Here is a 21,624-nt window from a genome sequence, read left to right as displayed (position 1 = left end):
CAGCAGGAGAAAGCAGCCAGCCAGCAGTTTTCCAAATCTCTCAAGCACACAGGCTCAGATTGATTCTTTCATACATGTTATTCTTCCCCATCATAGAAACATTCTTCATCAGTGGCACACAAACCACCCCCAGATTCCTTCTGTGTAGCCAGGCCTCAAATTACCAGGGTTTACTTGATTTGCACATTTTTTCATCTTTGTAACATCCATATTCTGAGTAAGGTTTGGTCTGGTGTCAGCCTGAAACTGAAGTAGCCGGAGCATTTTTGCTTTAACAAGGGCTAGCTGGTCAAGAATCGCAGAGTGTTGATGACCAGTCTAATTCTTGTTATCTTGCTTCACGAAGGTCGGCCTGTCTGTCTCTCTTTTTTCTATTAATATTTCATTCTCCTCTCTCCTCTCGGATCTGCAAAATTTTTTCCTGAATACACTAAATTACGTCCTTCTGTACCTACTGACTTATCTTGATATGTTACCTTTCTAATCAGTTAGTAAATAGATATCGCTGTTGTTACTGCTGCTATTGTTGTTTAACTTTTATTCACATTCCACTAGAATGGTATTGTCACCTGGTTGTTAGAAAGAAAATAATCTGATGTGAAACAACTGGTACCAACCAGATGACCAATTATGATATAACAACATGAAATGAAGCATTTCCACAAATAGACCATATTTTGGGAGAGTGCAGCACCTTAACTAGTTCTACTTTTCAGTCCTCCTCCGTGACACACAATATCTCTTGGGGTTGTATGGCAGGTCTCTGAAGGTAGTGAGACAAGGTTTGGGTATAATAAGGGCAGTAAGTATTGGACTGTTTTTATAACTGAGATTCAGCCTGTATAGGATGTCTGCAGTATTTATTGCCTGTCCTACCTGCAAGTTAATAATGAACGTTTTTGTGGTTTTTGTCCTACTGAATTGAAAGTATCCATACTGCCATAAAATTCCAAATGTCCCTACTTGTAAAATGTAAAGTGGGTTATTTGAAAAACAAAAGCTGTTAGTGATAAGATCTCTCTGTGACTACCTGTACTTCTTACCACTTGATTTTATGAAGCAAGAGAAACATATGACTGTTACTTGCATCTGAAATTTATATTGTTTCTCCTGAAAAATGCTGGAGATAAAAAACAAGATTTTGTGATTTCCCAATTTCACAGGATTTTTAAATTTTATTTTTTAGAGAGAGGCTGTAGGTTTACAGAAAATCATGCACAAAATACAGAGATTCCACATAACTTCCCCTTTACACAAAAAAGTTTTCCCTATATATTAGCACTTTTCATCCAGTGTGGTACCTTTCTTACAGCTGATGAAACAATATTATTATAATATGCTGTTAACTGTAGTCCATGGCTTAAATTAGGGGTTCACTGTGTTGTAAAGTCCTGTTTTTTATTCTAGTAACATATATTACAACCTAAAATTTCTCCCTTTTAACCACTTTCAAATATATAACTCGGTGCTAAATTACATTCACAATGTTGCGATACCATTCCCACTATGCATAACCAAAACTTATCCATCAAACCAATTGGTTAACTCTGCACAATTGAAGAATTAACTTCCCCATTTGATACTCCCACATCGACACCCTGGATAAACCTGTATTCTAGCTTCTGACTCTTTGTATTTGCTTATTCTAATTATTTCATATCAGTGAGATCATACAATATTTGTCCTTTTGCATCTGGCTTATTATACTCAACATGATGTGTTCAAGGTTCATCCATGTTTTCACATATATCAGAAGGTCAGTAAATTATATCACAGAACAATATTCTGTTGTATGTATATACCACATTTTGTTTATCATTTATCTATTGATGGACACTTGAGTTGCTGCCATTATTTCGGCAAATTTGAGGAATGCCACTATGAACTTCAATGTGCAAATATCTGTTCCATTCCTTGCTTTCAATTCTTTGGGGTATATAGCTGGAAGTGGGATTGCTGAGTCATATGGTAATTCTATACTTAACTTTTTGAAAAATCACCACACTTTTCCACAGCAGCTGCACTATTTTACATTCTAACCAATAGTATATGAGTGTTCCTATTTTTCCACATCTTCTCCAATGCTTATTATTTTCCATTTTTAAAGTATTAGCTGCTCTAGTCATTGTGAAATGGTATCTTGTGGTTTTGATTTGCGTTTTCCTAATGGTTAATATTGTAGAGCATCTTTTCATGAGCTTTTTGGCCATTTGTATATCTTTTTGAAAAATGTCTACTCAAATCTTTTGTCCATTTTTTAATTGGGTTGTTTGTCTTTTTGTTGTTGAGCTGTAGGGTTTCTATATTATCTAGATATTAAACCCTTATCAGATATGTGGTTTCCAAATATTTAGTCCCATTCTCTAGATTTTCTTTTTACTTTCAAGATGAAATCCTTTGTTATGTAAAAGTTTTTAATTTTTATAAAGTCCCATTTATCTATTTTTTCTTTTGTTGTGCATGCATTTGGTGCAAAGTTTAAGAAACCAGTGCCTAACACAAAGTCCTGAAGATGCTTCCCTATGTTTCCTTATAGGAATTTTATGGTTTGGGTTCTTAATTTAGGTCTTTGGTCAATTTTGAGTTAATTTAGGTATATGGTATGAGACAGGGATCCACCTTCGTTCTTTTACATATGGATATCTAGTCTTCCCAGAACAATTTCTTGAAGAGACTTTTCTTTACCCATTGAGTGATCCTGGTACCCTTCTCAAAATAAATTCACAGCTCCATCAGAAAGTTCTAGGTATATACCCAAAAGGATTGAAAGCAAGGGTTCTAACAGGTATTTGTTCACCAGTGTTCATACAGCAGCATTAGTCACAATTGCCAAAAGATGAAGTGACCCAAGTGTCCATCAATGCTGAATGAATAAATGAAATGAACTATATACATACAATGGAATACTGTTCAGCTATAAAATTGACTGAAGCTCTGATACATGCAATAATATGGATGAACCTTGAAGACATCATGTGGTGTGAAAGAAGCCAGACACAAAAGGACAAATACTGTATGATCTCACTCATATGAAATAATTAGAATAAACTAATTCATAGTCACAAACTAGAATATAGGTACCACAGCCCAGAGTGGGAGTAAGGAATGGGGAGTTAATGCTTCAGTTGTACAATGTTTCTATTTGGTTTGATGGAAAAATTCTGGTAATGGATATTGGTGAATGTAATTAACAGCACTGAATTATATACTTGAAAGTGGTAAAAAGCGGAAATTTTTGGTTGTAAATATGTTACTAGAATAAAAAATTCAAAAAAAAACATCAATGTACAACACAGTGAACTCTAATGTAAACCATGGACTCTAGTTAACAATACAATTATAAAAAATGTTCTTTCATGAATTGCAACAAATGTACCACATTAATGCAAATTATTAATAATAGGGTAGTATATGGAAAAGCTGTATTTTATGCATGATTTTTCTCTAAACCAACAACTTCTCTAATAAAAAAATCAATTTGCTATAGATGTGAGGGTTTATCTCTGAACTATGAATTTGATCACAGTAGTCAGTATGTCCATCCTTGTGCCAGTACCAATCTGTTTTGGTTGCTGTATCTTTGTGATAAGTTTTTTTTTTTTAATTTAGTTTTATTGAGAAATATTCACATATCATACAGTCATCCATGGTGTACAATCAACTGTTCACAGTACCATCATATAGCTATGCCTTCATCACTCCAATCTATTTTTGAACATTTTCTTTCCTTACACCAGAAAGAATCAGAATCAGAATAAAAAATAAAAATAAAAAAAGAACACCCAGATCACCCTCCCCACCCCACTCTATTTTTCATTTAGGTTTTGTCCCCATTTCTCTACTCATCCATCCATACACTGGATAAAGGGAGTGTGATCCACAGGGTTTTCACGATCACACTGTCACCCCTTGTAAGCTACATTGTTATATAATCATCTTCAAGAGTCAAGGCTACTGGGTTGGAGTTTGGTAGTTTCAGGTATTTACTTCTAGGTATTCCAATATATTAAAACCTATAAAGTGTTATCTATATAGTGTGCAAAAATGTCCACTGGAGTGACCTCTCAGCTCCATTTGAAATCTCTCAGCCACTGAAGCTTTATTTTTTTCACATCTCCCTTTTGGTCAAGAAGATGTTCTCAATCCCATGATGCTGGGTCCAGATTCATCCCCAGGAGTCATATCCTGTGTTGCCAGGGAGATTTACACCCTGGGAGTGAGGTCCGACATAGTGGGGAGGGCAGCAAGATACCTGCCAAGGTGGCTTAGTTAGAGAGGGCCACATCTGAGCAACAAAGAGGCACTTGGGGAGACTCTTAGGCACAATTATAAGCAGGTTTAGCCTCTCCTTGCAGCACAAAGCTTCATAGGGGCCAGCCCCAAGACAGAGGGCTCAGCACATCAAGCCGTCAGTCCCCAATGTTTGTGAGAACATCAGCAACAATCCAGGTGAGGAAGTCCAACACCTCTACATTCTCCCCCAACTCTTCAGGGGGGGGCCCTGAATATATATTTTTATTCTCCACCCAAGTTACTTTAGGATGTGTTGCTATTTCACTCTAATCTATACAGACCTAACCATAACTCGCTTCCTATTCAAAGTTCCAGGTAATTGTAGTGTTGAACAAACTGTAGAAATTATATTGGTTTAGAAATATAGATCCTACCCAAATAAACATCTCTTCCCTTGGTCTCACATGAAAGTTGAAGTTTGGACACAATCAGTTTCAACCTTTACCCTTTGGCCTGATTTGCTTTAGTCCTAACCAGATCTGCTTTATGTAATAAGTTTTAAAATCAAGAATTGTTAAGTCCTCCAGCTCCTCCAATTTTACTTTTCTGTTTCAAGGTGGTTCTGGCTATTCAGGGCCCCTTACCTTCCATATAATTTTGATGATTGGCTTTTCCATTTCTACATAGAAGGTTGTTGGAATTTTGATTGGGATTGTCTTCAATCTGTAAATCGGTTTGCATAGAATTGACATCGTAACCATATTTCCAATTCATGAGCATGGAATATCCTTCCATTTACTTAGGTCTTCATTGATTTCCTTTAAAAATGTTTTTACTTTTCTGTGTATAAGTCCTTTACATCCTTGCCTAACTATATTCCAAGGTATTTTATTCTTTTATTTCTATTGTAAAGAGATTTTTTTTCTTAATTTCCTCCTCAGATTATTCATTACTCATGTATAGAAATACTACTGATATTTGGATGTTGATCTTATACCTCACCACTATGCTGATTCCATTTATTAGCTCAGTAGCTTTATGGTAGATTTTTCCAGTTTTTCCATTTATTGGGTAATATCATCTGCAAATAGGGAATGCTTTACTACTTCCTTTCCAATTTGAATGCCTTTTATTTCTTTTTCTTGCCTAATTGCTCTGGCTAGAACTTCCAGTACAATGTGGAATAACAGTGGTGAACAGTAGGCATCCTTGTTTTGTTCCTGAACATAAAGGGAAAGCTTTCAGTCTTTCACAGTTGAATATGATGTTAGCTATGGGTTTTTCTTACATGCCCTTTCATGTTGAGAAGGTTTTCTTCTATACCTTTTTTTCCCAAGTGTTTTTATCAAAAAGGAGTGCTAGATTTTGTCAAGTGCCTTTTCTGCATCAGTTGAAGTGATCAGGTGATTTTTTTTCTTTTTTCTATTATATGGTGTATTACATTAATTGATTTTCTTTAATTTAACCACCCTTGCATACCTAGAATAATTCCCCCTTGATCATGCCGTATAATTCTTCTATGTGCTATTGTATTTTGTTTACACATATTTTGTTGAGGATTTTTCCATTTTATTCATAAGGGATATTGGCTTGTAATTTTATTTTCTTAGAATAGCTTTACTTGCTTTGGTATTATGGTGATGTTGGTCATAGAATGAGAGGAAGTGTTCCCTCCCATTCAATATTTTTGAAGAATTTGAGCAGGATTGGTATTATTTCTTTTTGGAATGTTTGTTAAAATTCACCAGTTAATCCACCTGTTCTGGGCTTTTCTTTGTTGGGATGTTCATGATTATGGATTCAGTTATTGGTCTTCACAATGTATTTCTTCTTACTCAGTGTAGGTAGTTTGTTTCTGGGAATTTGTCTTATATGTTACTCAGAATTATCCTATGAGCTGGGTGTTATTAGACCCACCCTGCCATTTCACGATGAGGAAAGTGACTCATAGAGAGGCTAAGTAAGCTGCCCGCCAACACAGAATTAATAAGTTAATAAGTGATGGAGCTAGTACTTGAATCCAGACATTCTAATTGCAGGGCTTGCCCCTCAAACCACTTCCTGTCCAGCCACCACTTGGAGTTTTCAGCTGCCTTTTGAAAATGGATTGAAGGAAAGATTACCTATATAATAATGCCTTGAGTTTCAATGAAAATTTTTAAAAAATCACAGGTTGAAACATACTTGAAAGCATGTGTTTCTCTCAGGGTTTCAGCTTGAAGTAGTGTTTTATTTTTATAGTAGCTTGTAGATAGTTAGGAGGTATTCTATGTTGATCTTAATAATGAAATAAACCAAAAAATTGAAAAAAAAAAAACAACCGGTAACAAAAACAGATTTCATCTAAATGTGATACACCTACTACATAAATCTCTTCGGTTATTAAATCTGAGAACTTATTTGCTAAACTTCAAGAGTTGTTAACAAATGATTTAGATATACCCAGATAATATGTCAGATAACTTTTTAATCAAGGTTTCCTGAAAGACAAGTCCATCCCAGCATTTGGAGGTTAATCTCATGTTCGGATCATTTAGGTGAGTATTTTTCCCTATGTGCTTTTAATTGTAATTAAATGATCATATCTATTAAACCAGAAGAGAACTTTAGAGTGTTAAAATAGTATTCACTTCTGTACGCTCTTTGGAAACACAGAGACTATGGAATCAAACTATTTACAGCAGTGAGATCATCAGCATTTGCATGTTCCCCTTCGTTTTCTTGGCTTTGGCCAAAGCAAGGTGTGGTACACGTGGTGTTTCAGTGACCCATAAGCCTCTTTACTTAAATATTTTTTGGCAAGCTTATTAAGTTTAATATGCAGATTATTTATAAAGTGTGAAAGGCCATCTTGAACTTGCTATTGCTTACATTTTCACCAGGTAGGCAAGACGAAAAATCAAAGTCATATTAGCAAACGTCTGGCTGAAAAGATCGATTGTGATTGAGTGAACTGAGCAGATTTAACAGGCAAGACATTACAGAAGCTCAGAACCATACCTGGTTTCTTACCAGAGAAGAACTATTAGCCATAGAAGAGCTGAAATAAAATAATGGTCCGTGTTCAGCCCAGATAAATTCCTTTTCTCAAGTAGGATCTGTAGAGAACTTAAAGTACATGAAAACCTTTTATCTCTTTGTGTGATAGCAGTGGAATAAAAAAAGGATAAATACATCACTGGGAAAGATTTGAAGCATTTTCTTAAACAAAAATATCATTGGGAAGTTCATTCCCTCCATTTCACAAAAATATTCTGAATGATACTATTTTCAGCTTCTTGACCACTGTACTTCTTTAATTATAAATCTCTTTGGAAAATGGGAAGAGGGGGAGGGAAATAGTGGACTTTATGGCTTGTAGGATTAACATGAGAATAAATGAGGGAAAATGAGTGAAACCATAAAAGTCAAAGAACCCTCATGCAATTTTCTAAAATAAACTTCAGATCGATGAAATTTTTACAACTTATACTTATCTGGCTTCAGAAAAATGTATTCAGAAACCTTGGCACAACTCAAAAGTAACACTATTGTTTATTTTTTTAAAATACTAAATAAAATTTTGGCATTATTGGGATAGACTAATCAAAATTTCCAACTACATGGTTACCACAACAGTGTAGGCATCTGGCAACAACAAAGGAGAGCTGCTGAATATTTCCTTTTAAAGAGTGATTGTTGGAGATCTATGACAATATTAACCATATCATATTGTGCACAATGCAAAACTACACACAGTTTTTTATTGAGTGTTGAGAAGACCAGGACCTTGAGGTCATTAAAAACAGCATTGATAATAATACATATTTATTGAGCATCCAAAATGATATGTAATTATGCACCTTCCAAGCATAAAAGGCCCCGTGTGATCCCTCCATTGCTTCTCTCACCTCAGATCTCACTACCTCCACTCACCATTCACTGAACCCTGGTCATCTTGGAAATGTAGTTGTCTCAAAGGTTATGCTCTTTATCACCACATGACCTTTGGGTGTGCTGCTCCCTTGGCCTGAAATACAACTCCCCTCTCACCATCTGCATAGAGTTAAAATTTCCTTTGAAAATCTTTTGGATACTATCCCATAGTCTCTCAGTAAGTCCAATGCTGTCAGCTTTTGTAGTTTGTATTGCTGCTGCTTTGTTTGAACAACGAATGAAGTAGTTGGTTTGCTTTTAGACAACCTGTTTTAGAATTCATCATCATCATAAACACCAAAATCATTATCAGGAACTGAAACAAAGTAAGAAGAAAGAAGATTTTCATTTCTCTCCACATGATCTCCCCAAGTTACATGCTCATTAAGTAGCATAGCAAACAGCAGACTCACGAACTCACTGTTTAAATTGTTCTCCCCCCTCTTTCCCATTTTCCTCTTTCCATATTGTCAAATTTATATAAGATAAACACATAGTGAAAAACATATAAATAAATCTATATGGCGTATATACTGCATCACAATTATACTTCTACTTGTCAGTCTCTCTGTTGGAGCACCCAGGAAATTGCTGAATGAGCAAGTAGAGGAATAAATGAACAAACCATATCAAATTACACAACAACTTTTCTTTTTAATTACTAAATTTTGTCAACCTACCTACAAAAAAGTAAATTTCATAACTGACCACAATTGGTACTGTCAGGGTTACCAAATGGTCACACCCACTATAGATGCTTTTATTTTTTTATACTCTTTTTTAAGTCTTTTTTAATCTTTTATCGTTTGGCCCCGAATTGTTTAATCAATTAAATGATATTCTTATGCTTATTTTTCCACTTAATTGATGGAATTGAATGCATTAAAGTGATACTCTATATTATATATTGTATTTATGTAATATATATTTGTATTAAAATTATAGTGTATGTAGAGAGATACTGATAATATATGTTTGGACTTGTAGAGAATATATGTGATTTAATTTAATTTAATTTAGCAAGCCCATATGAGAATGCATATATGAAAATACCTGTATAAATAAACCATTGCTCTACTTGTAATAAATAGGAATTTATCTTTTCCTAACTGTGATAAAGGAACATTCACAAATCTGATGAGATTCAGGAAATCAGGTTTTCCAGTCCAGCTTCTGCCAGTAACTAGCATGGTATTAAGCAAGTCATTGTACTCACTAGCATGTAAGCTCCATGAGGGCAGGGACTTTTTTCCCATGTGTCCATTGTAGTATCACCAGCATCTAGAAAAGGTTGGGCCCATATTAAATGTTGAACAAATATTTGTTGCAGGCTCACAGTTTCCACATCCACAAAACAATGTTCCTTCTAAACCTTGCATTACAAATTAATAGAGCCCTTAGGAATATAAGTAAGACAAATGCAAGGCTGTAACTGTTTATTCAGTTTCTACCTAAATTGTTTAGTCTGTCAAAGCACTTTTTATTGAATATTTATTAGGATGAATACAGGAGTTAGGTTTGTCTCAGTCTATGTTTGCCTTCATTAGTCAGAAGGACAAAAACAAAAACCTCAAAAGTAAAAATGTGTTACTCAAAATTCACAAAATTAAATCCGTATAAAAGAAATTTAAATGACTTCCCTCTCAAATGATGTTGTTTGAAATTGTGTGGTCTTTATACTCTGGAAACTACTAAGGTTTAATACTTCTCTAGGAATTTTGGAACACCCTGTAGATATATCCTTCCTTAAGAAAATTTGATATGACACATCTCAACTTAAAAATACAAACAGGTTAATGAAGACTATTCACTTTTAGAGTTTATTTTTCTTTCATTTGACAACTGTATATCAAAGACAGCTATAGGGGGAAACCTGTGTTAGGTAATGCAAGATAAATAAGGTATTGAGAATCTGCACTCCACCATTATCTGGACTTCTACATGTGCACAGAGTCCTGAGATCTCTGGCAACAGGGATCTTGGCTGGAGTCAACATCAACATTGGAAGACTGAAAAGAAGACATGGAGAATTGTGTGCTACTGGCAGGACAAGAACCCCCTCCTAACTACTGTTTCTCACAGCTTCCTTAGCACAGTCCAACTAAAAGGTCACCTGGACCAATCCAAATGTTAGCTACTTCCCTGTCCTCTCATGGCTTGCTTCCTCACTTCTTCCATGACCCTGATTAACGAGACTCTAAACCCTTTTAAAATAACACCCTTGCTGCTCTATTCCTGTTACTTTCTATCCCCTTACCCTGCTTTATTTTTTCCCATAGCACTTACTGTTAAGTATATTTTCTATCATTATTTGTTCATTGTCTTTCTTGTATGCACACACGTTAGAGTGTAAGCTCCATGGCAGCAGGAAATGTATCATTCATCTGTATACTCTAGCACTTAGAACAGTGCCTGACACATAGTAGGTGTTCAGTGTTTGTTACATAGATGGATAAATGAATGAATGAAAAATAATGAACAAACACTCTTAACCAGACCCTCTGTTTCTCCTCCAGTTTACAGCATCATCTCACCATTCAGATTTAAAGTTCCATAATTTTTCTATCTGATCCTGCTCATTTTCAGTAAGAATTTGGTATTCCACCCTGACTTTGCTGCCTCATGCTTCCATGGGTAACATTTGTCCTAACTCTACTTGGTTCAGTACTTTGGCAGTATAACCATGGGGTTTTCCCCTGCCTCTCAAGTAGAAGATAGCCAATATGTGTGTGTGTGTGTGTGTGTGTGTGTGTGAACTAAACATTGCTATACCACAGCAACTTCATAAATGAATTATATCTAAGAAAGAGCCACAGTATATAAATAGATAAGTACCAAAACTAAACTAAGCAGCATTCAGATTGGCCATAAATGAAGTCCCTACCCTCAATAAGTGTACAAGTTCTACAACAAGATGGATGGGCAATACAGAGAACAGAAAGGGGAAAGGTAGAGAATTCTAAGACTTAAGTGAGAAAATGTGTACATCCATATGAATGTTGGTAAGAATGTAAATTACTATAGTGTTTATAAAGGACAATTTAGAAATAGCTATTAATATTATACAGATTCCTATCCTTTCACTAGAATTTCAACATCTATAAATTTATCCTAGACTTAACAACTGGAAACATTCCAAATATCTATCAATAAGGAAATGGTTATTATGGTACTACATAGCCATACAAGGGGAGTGTGCAATCATTAAAAAGAATGAAAATAGATATGGTTGTACTATATTATAACAATATGATACTAAATGGAATGATAAAATTACACATTAGTATATGTGATATGATCCCATTATTGAGGTTATGCCACATCCCATCATTCTAGAGGCAGGGAAACTGAGTGATGCTTACAATGTCCTTGTGTTCATAGCAATTGCATTCTAATTGAGGAAACAGATAAACAAAGGATTAGTGGCAGGCAGAGCAGTACTAGGGGAAGGAAAAGCATGATAAGAGAATAGAGTGATGAGGATGAGGAAAGGCCTCTCTGAGGAGGTGACATTCAATCAGAGATCTGAATAAAGTGAGGAAGCACAGCAAGGTAGAAGGGACAAACAGTAAGTAAAAGTGCCTTGAAGCAGCATGTTTGGAGTATTCAAGGAAAGGAAAGGAAGCCAATGTGTCTGGAGAGCAATGAGCATGTGGGATGAGGAGTAGAGGCTGAAATCTGACAGGTAGGCAGGGACCAGATTATATGGCATCTTACAGGCCATGATAACAATTTTGGATTTTACTTAATTTTGATGATAAACCATTATAGCATCTTGAGCAAGGGAGTGATATGTTCAGGTTTACATGTTTAAAGAATTACCATGGCTGTAATGTTAAGATTATTCTGATGATGGGAGTAGAAATAGAAACTTGTTTGCATACTATGCAAAAAAAAAATAGAAAGGAAATCAGAAACACATAGAGAATGTGTAGATGGTACTGCAGTGGTCTTGATAAGTGATTGTAGTGACTCAGACTAGGATTGTAGCAATGGAAGAGGGACTACTATTACCAGTACTGATGAAGGAAAGGTCCAAAATCTCATTATAGGATCTGATGCTATCTATATTCAGGAAGGCTTGGTAATGGTAATAGTTTTTAACATACTTATTGTTTGGGGCACTTACAATTCCAATTCCCTACATAAATGTATTGCTGACATAAAATAAAAGATGCAAATTTTTATTTTTATTTTTATATACTTTTCCTTCATCAGTACTGGTAATGGTAGTGCCTCTTCCATTGCTACAATCCTAGTTTGAGTCACTGTAATCACTTATCAAGACCACTGCAGTACCCATTTACACATTCTATATGTGTTTCTGATTTCCTTTCTATTTTTATGCCATGAACTTAGAGTTGCTCAAGAAAATGATCAGCCAATTTAATTCACATGCAAAGGGAGTCAGACTCACACTCCCAGAACTGCCAGCCAGAAGTCACACAGCTGAGTTAAAAGGCCACTGGATAGCTATATAGCATAGGAAATTATAGTAATAACTGATCTACTTACTTGGGCAACCTATATGCCATCTCAAGTGTGATGTATTTTGAAGGTAAAGCCAACAGGATTAGCTGATGTATTGAATGTGGGGTGTTACAGAAAGAGGGCTCAAGGATGATTACACTGTTGTAGGATTGAGCAATTGGATGAAAGGAGGTACCATTCAATGAGGGAGAAGGAATCTGGTAGTAAGTTGTGGTGAAGGTAGGGAATGAAGAGTTCTGTTTTGAAAATGTTAATGTTGGAATGTTTATTAAATTTCTAATGGCACTAATAGAGTATTGGAATAATGATTCTCTACCACTCAGGAGAAAGGTCACAATTGGAGATATATATTGGGAGGCATAAATGATAGATGGATTTAAAGCCATGAATGAGATCACTTAGGAATTGTAGAAAGAAGTGAGAAGGTCCAAGGGCTAAAATGTAGAGCCCTCCTACCTTTAAAAATCTTGAAGAGGAGGAGGTTACAGCATGAGACAGGGGAGAAGCCACCACTGAGAGAGAGGTAAAAAGGAGTGTGGATCACAAAAGCCCGTGAAGAAACATGCATAGGTATAAAGAAAAAAATAGCCCCTAAATTATTACTCATCATTGTCTTTGAAGGGTGAAGTTTCAGGGGATTTTCAACTTTTGCTATTGTTCTAATATTTGAATATTGTGCCATGTACTTATATTGCTTTTGTAAACAGTTACAGCAATTAAAAGGTTAAGAAACAATAAAAATATAATAAACCTAATAAAATAATGCATGGCAGGTATCATATTGAGTCTGTAGAACATAACCTATTATATCTTTGATTAGACAATTCATAATAGAGTTACAGTGACCAAAAATGAGAAGAAATGCAGTCTTTCATATGACTTGTCTAAGAGTCTTCTTAGGTACTTGCTTATGGTTTTATGAGGGTTGAAAAGTGTATGTGTGTATGTAGCTATGTATGTAGAGCATTTTTCGTGTATTGATAATGGGCATTAAAGGTACTTTTCAAAAAATATAAAGAAAGAAATGTATATAGAATGTGTAGATGAGAAAAGCATGCCTAGGTATTTCAAAATCTAACAGTTGGTCTAGACTTTTAATATTGTTCATACTTATAAACAAATAAATGTTTCAGAATTTCATTTCCATGCTATGAATAGAACGAAGCTTAGTATATTTCAAAGAGTCTTAGGAAGTTGCCATGAACTTAGAGTTTCTCAAGAAAATGATCAGCAAATTTAATTCACAATGCAAAGGGAGTCAGATCCACACTCCCAGATCTGCCAGCCAGAAGTCACACAGCTGCGTTAAAAGGCCACTAGATAGCTATATGGCATAGGAAATTAGGGTAATACCTGATCTACCTACTTGGGCAAACTATATGCCATCTGAAATGTAATAGAGTGTGCTAAAATGTTGTGAAATCATAAAATACTGTTTCTTTTTATGAGGATTGCTGATGTGTGGTAGTGCCTCTTCTTTAAAGGATATGACCTATTCCTTAGGTCTATTCCCACACATTTGGAGAATTCCACATTACTTTTCAGTGCCAAATCCAATTTTGCAATGAATTTATCAGCAGCAGTAAAACAATGAATGTATCTTAGTTCATTGAAATTTGGATAGTTTCTGGAACTCTGGCAATGGTATACCTTCCACTGCTTCTCCTGTTGGCCAAATCACACTTTGCAAAGTAATTTAATTAAGGAGATTATTTTTTAAACCGCTATTCTGATTAAACTTTTAATTATATGCATAATTAACTATTGTATTTGCAGAATTAATCAGTATTCAGGGGAAAACTGTCTAGATAAAACTTAAGAGTTATTTTGTTCTCTCCTGTTAGAGTCGGGCCACAAGAAGTTAAAAAGTACAATACAGAGAAGCACAGAAACAGGAATGGCAGCCGAAATGAGGAAGATGGTACGGCAGCCAAGTCGAGAGTCTACTGATGGCAGCATCAACAGTTATAGCTCCGAGGGAAAGTAAGTGATGTCACTGTGTCACTTTAGAACCATGAATTGTGCAGTATTTGGTAAAATAACAAAGCTACCAAGGGTTGTTGTGCAACTTTTCTTTAAAAAAACAGAAGTCCAACCATCCATTGTAAACCAGCCTGACCTCTTATGGTAAGTGCACATGGACACACCTCTGCATTTGATCACTCATACATTTCAAAGAGTTGAAGAAATGTGGCGTTCACATGAATAGACTGATTTCCATCATCTAGAAAAACTCAGAACAGTTCTTTAATGGATATTAAGTGTAGAAATGTTACATTTAATGAACTCTTGTATATGGAAAATGCATAGTCTGGCCCAGTCAGAAAAAATCTGGATGAAAATTTAGAAGCTATGAACCAATTTCTCATTTTCCTACCTTTCTCCAAACCATGTTTGGCTCAAAGTTGTTAATCTAACACTTTCATAATAGCAACTTAGATTTTCTTGTCCTTTTTTAAAAGTTCGTTGACTCAATCTTACGTAGAGGAAAAAAATAAGATCTATCTTTCTCCTTATTTTTCTCTCTGATTAAACAATTTTAATTAATTCTGAAATCAATTCTGAGAAAATGTAACTAGATTTGTGTTTTTGTTTACTTGATTTGCTTTTTACTGTTTCACATTGATCCTACACAAAACCTGCAAATCAAAAGTCTAGAAACATTAATTTTGATACCAAAAAAAAAAACAACAAATCAAATCAATTTTACCACAATCAGGGATAAGCCACTTAATCCCCATATATTAATTTTGATAGTCTCTGGATGGGATAATATGTGCCTTGACTAATTCTGTGCTTGTGAGGAAATAATATGTATAAAAGCACATTGGAAATAACATTTATTGAATGCCAACTACATAACAAGCACAGTTCTGATTGTTAGCATCCGTCAATAAGCAAGAGTAGCACAGTCACTGCTCTCATGGAGCTTATACCCTGGTGACTTCAGGCAGTCCTATTGTACTAAGAAATCGATACATTATACCCAATTCATGTTAATTTGGACAAAATGAAGTCTTGGGTAATTTAAAAGTTCAAAGATAAATAAACATTTTTATTCATAAGTAACTTGAACTATGCTATAATATTGTCAAAAATTATTAGCCACAATCTTAAAATTTAGTGTTAATTTTACATAATGTTTGTGATCAATTATCTATGTAAAGTTTATGATATAAAAATTTGCATCTTATATTTTATGTAAGCAATATATTTATATAGGGAATTGGAATTGTAAGAGCCCCAAACGATAAGTATTAAAAACTATTACCATTACCAAACCTTCCTGAATAAAGATAGCATCAGATCCTACAATGAGATTTTGGACCTTTCCTTCATCAGTAATGAGCCTCATATGCTTGGTTCAATGGCAAGGCAAAGAATCAATAAGTAAACAGATTGTCTAAGTAGTGTTTAATGTTTCATCATCAGAATTAGAAGTCAAATCAAACTAACAGACAATTAAAAGAGATCTAATGTTTTTGTTTTTGTTCTGTCTTTTTGCTAATAGCTTAATATTTCCTGGAGTGCGACTAGGAGCTGACAGTCAATTCAGTGATTTTCTTGATGGTCTGGGACCAGCCCAGCTTGTTGGACGACAAACTCTTGCCACCCCTGCCATGGGTAAAAATCATTTTTTTCTACAGGAAAACTGATGTTTCATAATTGATTAGGTCATATCAAATAACAAATATTAATACAAATGAAAAGGAATAATTTACCTAGGACTTGGTTGGTTGTAAATGGTTATTCTAATTTCTGCAGCATTTTTCTAATTTTAGGCATTATGAAAGATGAAATGAAGTCAGTTATAAATCTCTGAATTCAATCAAAACACCTTGTCAAGACAGAGAGTCTAGAATAAACTCAAATGTAAGATAAGGGTAGCATTTCACAGTGTAGAAAAACAGACTATTCAGTAAAGTGTATTGTCATAATTATTTATCTGTGTGAAAAAAAATTAATGAAATTGCCTCCCTACCTTAGAAATTACAAAAAAAAAAAAAAGAATTCAGACTGTAAAAAAAGAAAAGGGGAGTGGAGAAAGATACTAAAAGGGTCTGGAAAATACTTAATGTTGCCATAATCTTGGAATGGGAAAGAACTCTACTTCTAAGGACCATACCAAAAGTAGAAAACCTCTACTAGCAAATTAGAAAGTACACAAGATGGAGAAAATTATTTGTAATACATGAAATAGATATTTTCCTGAAGAACATGCAATATCAGCAAAATGGATGAAAATTGGTCACCACAAAAGTACATCATCATGGAATTTTACAACATTAGGGACTAATAGAAAACCCTACAAGGTTTCTAGGAGGAAAAATAATTTTATAGCACAGGTATCAAAAGTCAGATTCTCAGTGGATTCTTCAATAAGAATATGGGAAGTTAAGAGATTATTCATATTTACCTTCAAAATTTTGAGTAAAACTGATTTCCAGCCTATAGGACAAGGACTAGTGTGCGTGTTTGAAACTGTTATGGACCCCAGAAGAGCCATGATATTTTAATCTAATCTTTGTTGGGTGGAACCTTTTGAGTGAGTGTTTCCATGGAAATGTGACTCACCCAGCTGTGGGTGAGACCTGTGATTAAATTATTTCCATGGAGATGTGACCCTGCCCACTCTGGATGGGTCTTAATTAGATCACTGGCATTCTTTAAAAGAGCTCACGGAGAAGCTCAGAGAAGCTGAGAGAGACATTTTGGAGAGAAGCTAAGATATGTAATCCACAGTTTGCCTCTGCAAGAAGTTAATAGCTGACACAGACCCAGACACTCGGAGACACTTGGAGATGCAGACAGAAGGACGTTTGGAGATATCAAGCTAAGAGATGAAGCCCAGAATTTGCCCCAGAGAAACTAAAAGAGGACTCCCAGAGGCTTAGAGAGAAATGCCCCGGGAGAACCAAGCAGAGAGCTGAGAAGCTAAGAGAGACAGAAGCCCAGAGACATTTTAGAGAAAGCCAGAACCCAGGACCAAAGGACCATCAGATGCCAGCCACATGCCTTCCCAGCTGACAGAGGTGTTTCAGATGCCATGAGCCTTTCCTCAGTGAAGGTATCCCCTTGTTGATGCCTTTGTTTGGACACTTTTATAGCCTTAGAAATTTGTAACCTAATGAATCCCCTTAATAAAAGCCAATCCGTGTCTGGTACTTTACATAATGGCAGCTTTAGCAAAGTGGAACAGCTGGCCAAATTATCTATTAAGTATAAAGCCAAAATAAATATATAATCAGACAAGCAAGGTCTGAAAATACTTTCCCTCCATCTGGCATTGCTCAGGAAACTACTGGAGGATTTACTTCAATAGAATGAGGTAATGAACTAAAAAAAAATAATAAGGAACATGAGATCCAGGAAATACAAGCTTCAACATGAGACAGATGATTGGGATACGCAGGATGATAGTAAAGGAAAGCTGTCATCTCGAAATGACAGCTGCAGCAAGCTTTGAAAGCAATTTGTTCAGATTATAACATGTCAGAAGTTTTCATAAAATCTGTAGAATACCTAATATGTTTGATTTTATTGAGGAGATACACAAGCAGGAGAGAGTATGGGCTTGAATTAGTGATATGTACATAAAAATGTAAGCAAATGTTTTTTTTTAAAAGACACTTATTAAGTCCAGGGACAGAAAGAGCTGCCTGAGAAGTTGTCATAGTATTCCATGTCACTAAGCTGTAAATGCTGCATAATAATGCTAATGCAAACATTAACATTGGGAGAATGGGAAACAAAGTGTTGGGTAGATGGTAAGTATTAGAAGGCAATGAAAGACAACGAAATTAGAAGTCAACTATTAGTATCTAAAACTGAAAAAAAAAATTTGAAAAACATTTTATAACCTAGTATTTAGAGGTGTGGAGGCAAATGTCAAAAGCAAAAAAATAAACCAGATAAAAATACTGAAAATATTGAAAGCTGTGACCTCTGGGAGACAGGAAATTGGGACGCTCTGCTGTTTTTACTGATTACAAGTCTTGTGAAACAGTTTGACTCTTTAACTATGTGTATGTGATTTGAAAAATAAAACAAAACAAAATAAAAGAGGCTCTTTGAGTAGATGAGTTCTAAAATGGAATTGTAAAACTGAGGAAGACCAGAATATTAAAAGTCAATCAAGTGACCTGAAAAAAAGAGAAATTGCATCTGAGAAAATTGAAATGACTAAGCCAAGCAAAATTAACTTTGAAATAATTACATTTAACATTTTCAAGGAGATAAAATATCATATAATCCACAGAAAAAAAGAAAAGGAGGATATTAAACAAAATAATCAGATGCATTGAAGAGAGAAATTGGAAGAATGAAAAATATAATGATTTAAATTTGAAAGATTACAAGGAATACAATTAAATGAACAGCTGTTATTTCTTCAGAAGTTGGGAAGTTCTTAGATAAATAAAGATCTTTGTCTTATTTGAGAATAGAGACATTAAATAACTTCAGATTTTGGTAGAAAATATAAAAGACTCCATATTTTAAATATTTAATCTTAATAGAAATAGAATATTTAACATTAAACTAGTGAAGAGATAGAAAAAATAAACAAATAAAAGTATGATTATCCAAGAGAAGGCAGAAAGGAGAAAGAGAAGCAAAAAAGAAAGCATTTTAAATAAAAAGTACAAAGTGAATGGCAAAACAATCCAATTTAAAAAGTAATAAAAATAAATGCAATGATTTTTACATAACCATTAAAAGGTTAAAATGATATTGAAAAAACAATAAACAGCTGTATGTTGACATTTACCAGACATAAGTCTAAATTTAAAAAAATTAAAAGCTTGAAAGAAAGTATGGAGTATTTCACTACACCAGTGGTGGAGTAGGTAAACTAGACCAAACATCTCACTGAAAATACCTAGAATAGCTAAATATCTGCTTGAAGGTCAGGTGCCCTGAAGCATGGATGCCTGGGTTGAAAACCTTGTGTTCAGGGTTTCTCTTTCCCTGAAGGCATGTTCTGATTTCTGTTTCCTTGTGAAAAGGCTGAGAGGCTGAGCGATAATTTTTGCAGTTTCTAAGGGTTAGGAGGACAAGAATTGGAGTTGGCCTGCTGACCTTCCCTTATTGATGCATATCCAAACTATACCTTGGAAAAGTATATAGAGCTCTATATAGCTACAATTCTAATTACATAAGTCTGGTGATCTGAGACTGCAGAGACCTTGCAGAAGCAAAAGTGAATCCTTTCTGAAGAAAGATAACATCCTGTCTCATCATAAATACAATGTCCAGATGCCAATAAAAAATAACCAGGCACACAAGCAGATAAGATAATTTTTTGAAATGTAGAAACAACAGATAATAAAGCAAACCCAAAATAACTACAGATATTGGAGTTAAATCTTTAGACTTTAAAATAATTATGCTTGCTTGGTTCAAGGAGATAAAAAGCAAGATTGTGTGTTTCATCAGAAAACTAAAAACTATAAAAAAGAACCCAGTGGAAATTGTAGACTGAAAAAATATAGCTGGATTAAGAATTTAATGGATGAATTACCAGTTGTATAGACAGAGCTAAAGAAGGAATTGTTTCACTGGAGAATATGCCATAAGAAAGTATCCAGAATGAATCACAGAGACATGGTGAGAAGGTATATATAAATATTCCCAGAATGGGTAAAAAGAGAGTATAGGACAGAAGCCATATTTAAATATATGGTATAATGGTTGAGAAATTTCTGAAATTGACAATAAACATCAAACCATATTTTTAAGAGTCCCAAAACTCCAAGCAAAACAATCCAGCAATATTTTTTTAAAAGATAATGTATCACAAAACAAAATTGGATTTTTTCCACAATTGCATGGTTGCTTTTACATTTGTAAAAGCAATTAATATAACTCACCACAATAATCTAATAAAGGAGAAAATTATCTTAATATATTCAGAAGTAGTGTTTAATAAAATTCATCAATTTATGATCAAAGTCTCTTAGCAAACTAGAATAGATTGGAATTTACTTAATCTGATAAGGGTTTCTCTTTCTTTGCTTTTTTAACAAAAATCCTGTGGTAAACATTATATTTAATGGTTGAATATTGAAAATTTTGTCTTTAGATTGGGAATGAGAAAAGAATGTTTATCTTCACTTCTTTTCTCCTTGCCCTGTAGATCCTGGCAAGAGGAGTAAGGTAATAAAAACAAAAACAAAACATTAAAAATTCTGGCAAGGAAGAAATGATAGCATTCTGTTTATAGAATTTTAAAAAAAAAAAAACTGGAGATAAATTATTCAATTTAATTAGTGAGTTTAGCAAGGTTTCTGGATACAAAGTCAACATGTAAAAATCAGGTGTATTCCCATATACAGAAACATTTAGAAAATGAAATTTAAACATGTAGTAAGCTATGTCATGTACCCCAATATAAAACATGTTCTTAATTTTAATCTGCATTCCTGTGGGTATGAACTCATTTGTAAATAGGACCATTTGAAGATATTGTTAGTAAACTGTGCCAAATTGAATCAGGGTGGGTCTTAATCTATATGGCTGGAGGCCTTATAAAGAGAGGAAATTCGGATGGAGTCAGTGAGTAGAAGCCAGAAATCAGTAGAAGCAAGAAGTGTCCAAAGGAGAAGACCTAGGACATTGCCATGTGATAGAGGCAGAGATGCAAGCCAAGGAACCCCAAGGATCCTGGCAAGCCAATACCAGAATGCTACAGACTCGGGAAGAAAGCATGGTCTGTCAAGACTTTGCTTTTCGATTTCTAGCTACCCAAACCTGAGACAATAAATTGTTGTTATTTAAGCCAGTCCAGTGTGGTCTTTGTCATAGCAGCTCTGGCAAGCTAATACAAAATATATACTATTTATAATAGCATCAAAATATATCAGCTATCTAAGAATAATTGTAATAAAACCATGTAGGACCTCTATAGAGAATAATATAAATCATCATATAAAGAAAATAAGGAAAATTTAAATAAAGAAATTAAAACACTCAGCTGGCCAAATT

General features: G+C 34.5%; 1 protein-coding gene across 46 annotated transcripts in view; it reads left to right on the top strand.

The window, feature by feature from the left end:
• RIMS1 (regulating synaptic membrane exocytosis 1) overlaps window positions 1–21,624 on the top strand; it is a 567,640-nt gene that overhangs the window by 536,215 nt on the left and 9,801 nt on the right. For all 46 annotated transcript variants that reach the window (XM_037842364.1, XM_037842314.1, XM_037842363.1 and 43 more), the window contains 2 exons: window positions 14,484–14,622; window positions 16,151–16,263. In XM_037842364.1, the coding sequence (XP_037698292.1) occupies window positions 14,484–14,622; window positions 16,151–16,263 (252 nt within the window). The remainder of the gene's footprint in view (window positions 1–14,483; window positions 14,623–16,150; window positions 16,264–21,624) is intronic.

Source organism: Choloepus didactylus, chromosome 7 (genome assembly GCF_015220235.1).
Source record: "Choloepus didactylus isolate mChoDid1 chromosome 7, mChoDid1.pri, whole genome shotgun sequence".
NCBI lineage: Eukaryota > Metazoa > Chordata > Mammalia > Pilosa > Megalonychidae > Choloepus > Choloepus didactylus.
Note: the sequence above shows the minus strand (reverse complement) of the source record. Positions and strands in the feature narration are given on the sequence as shown.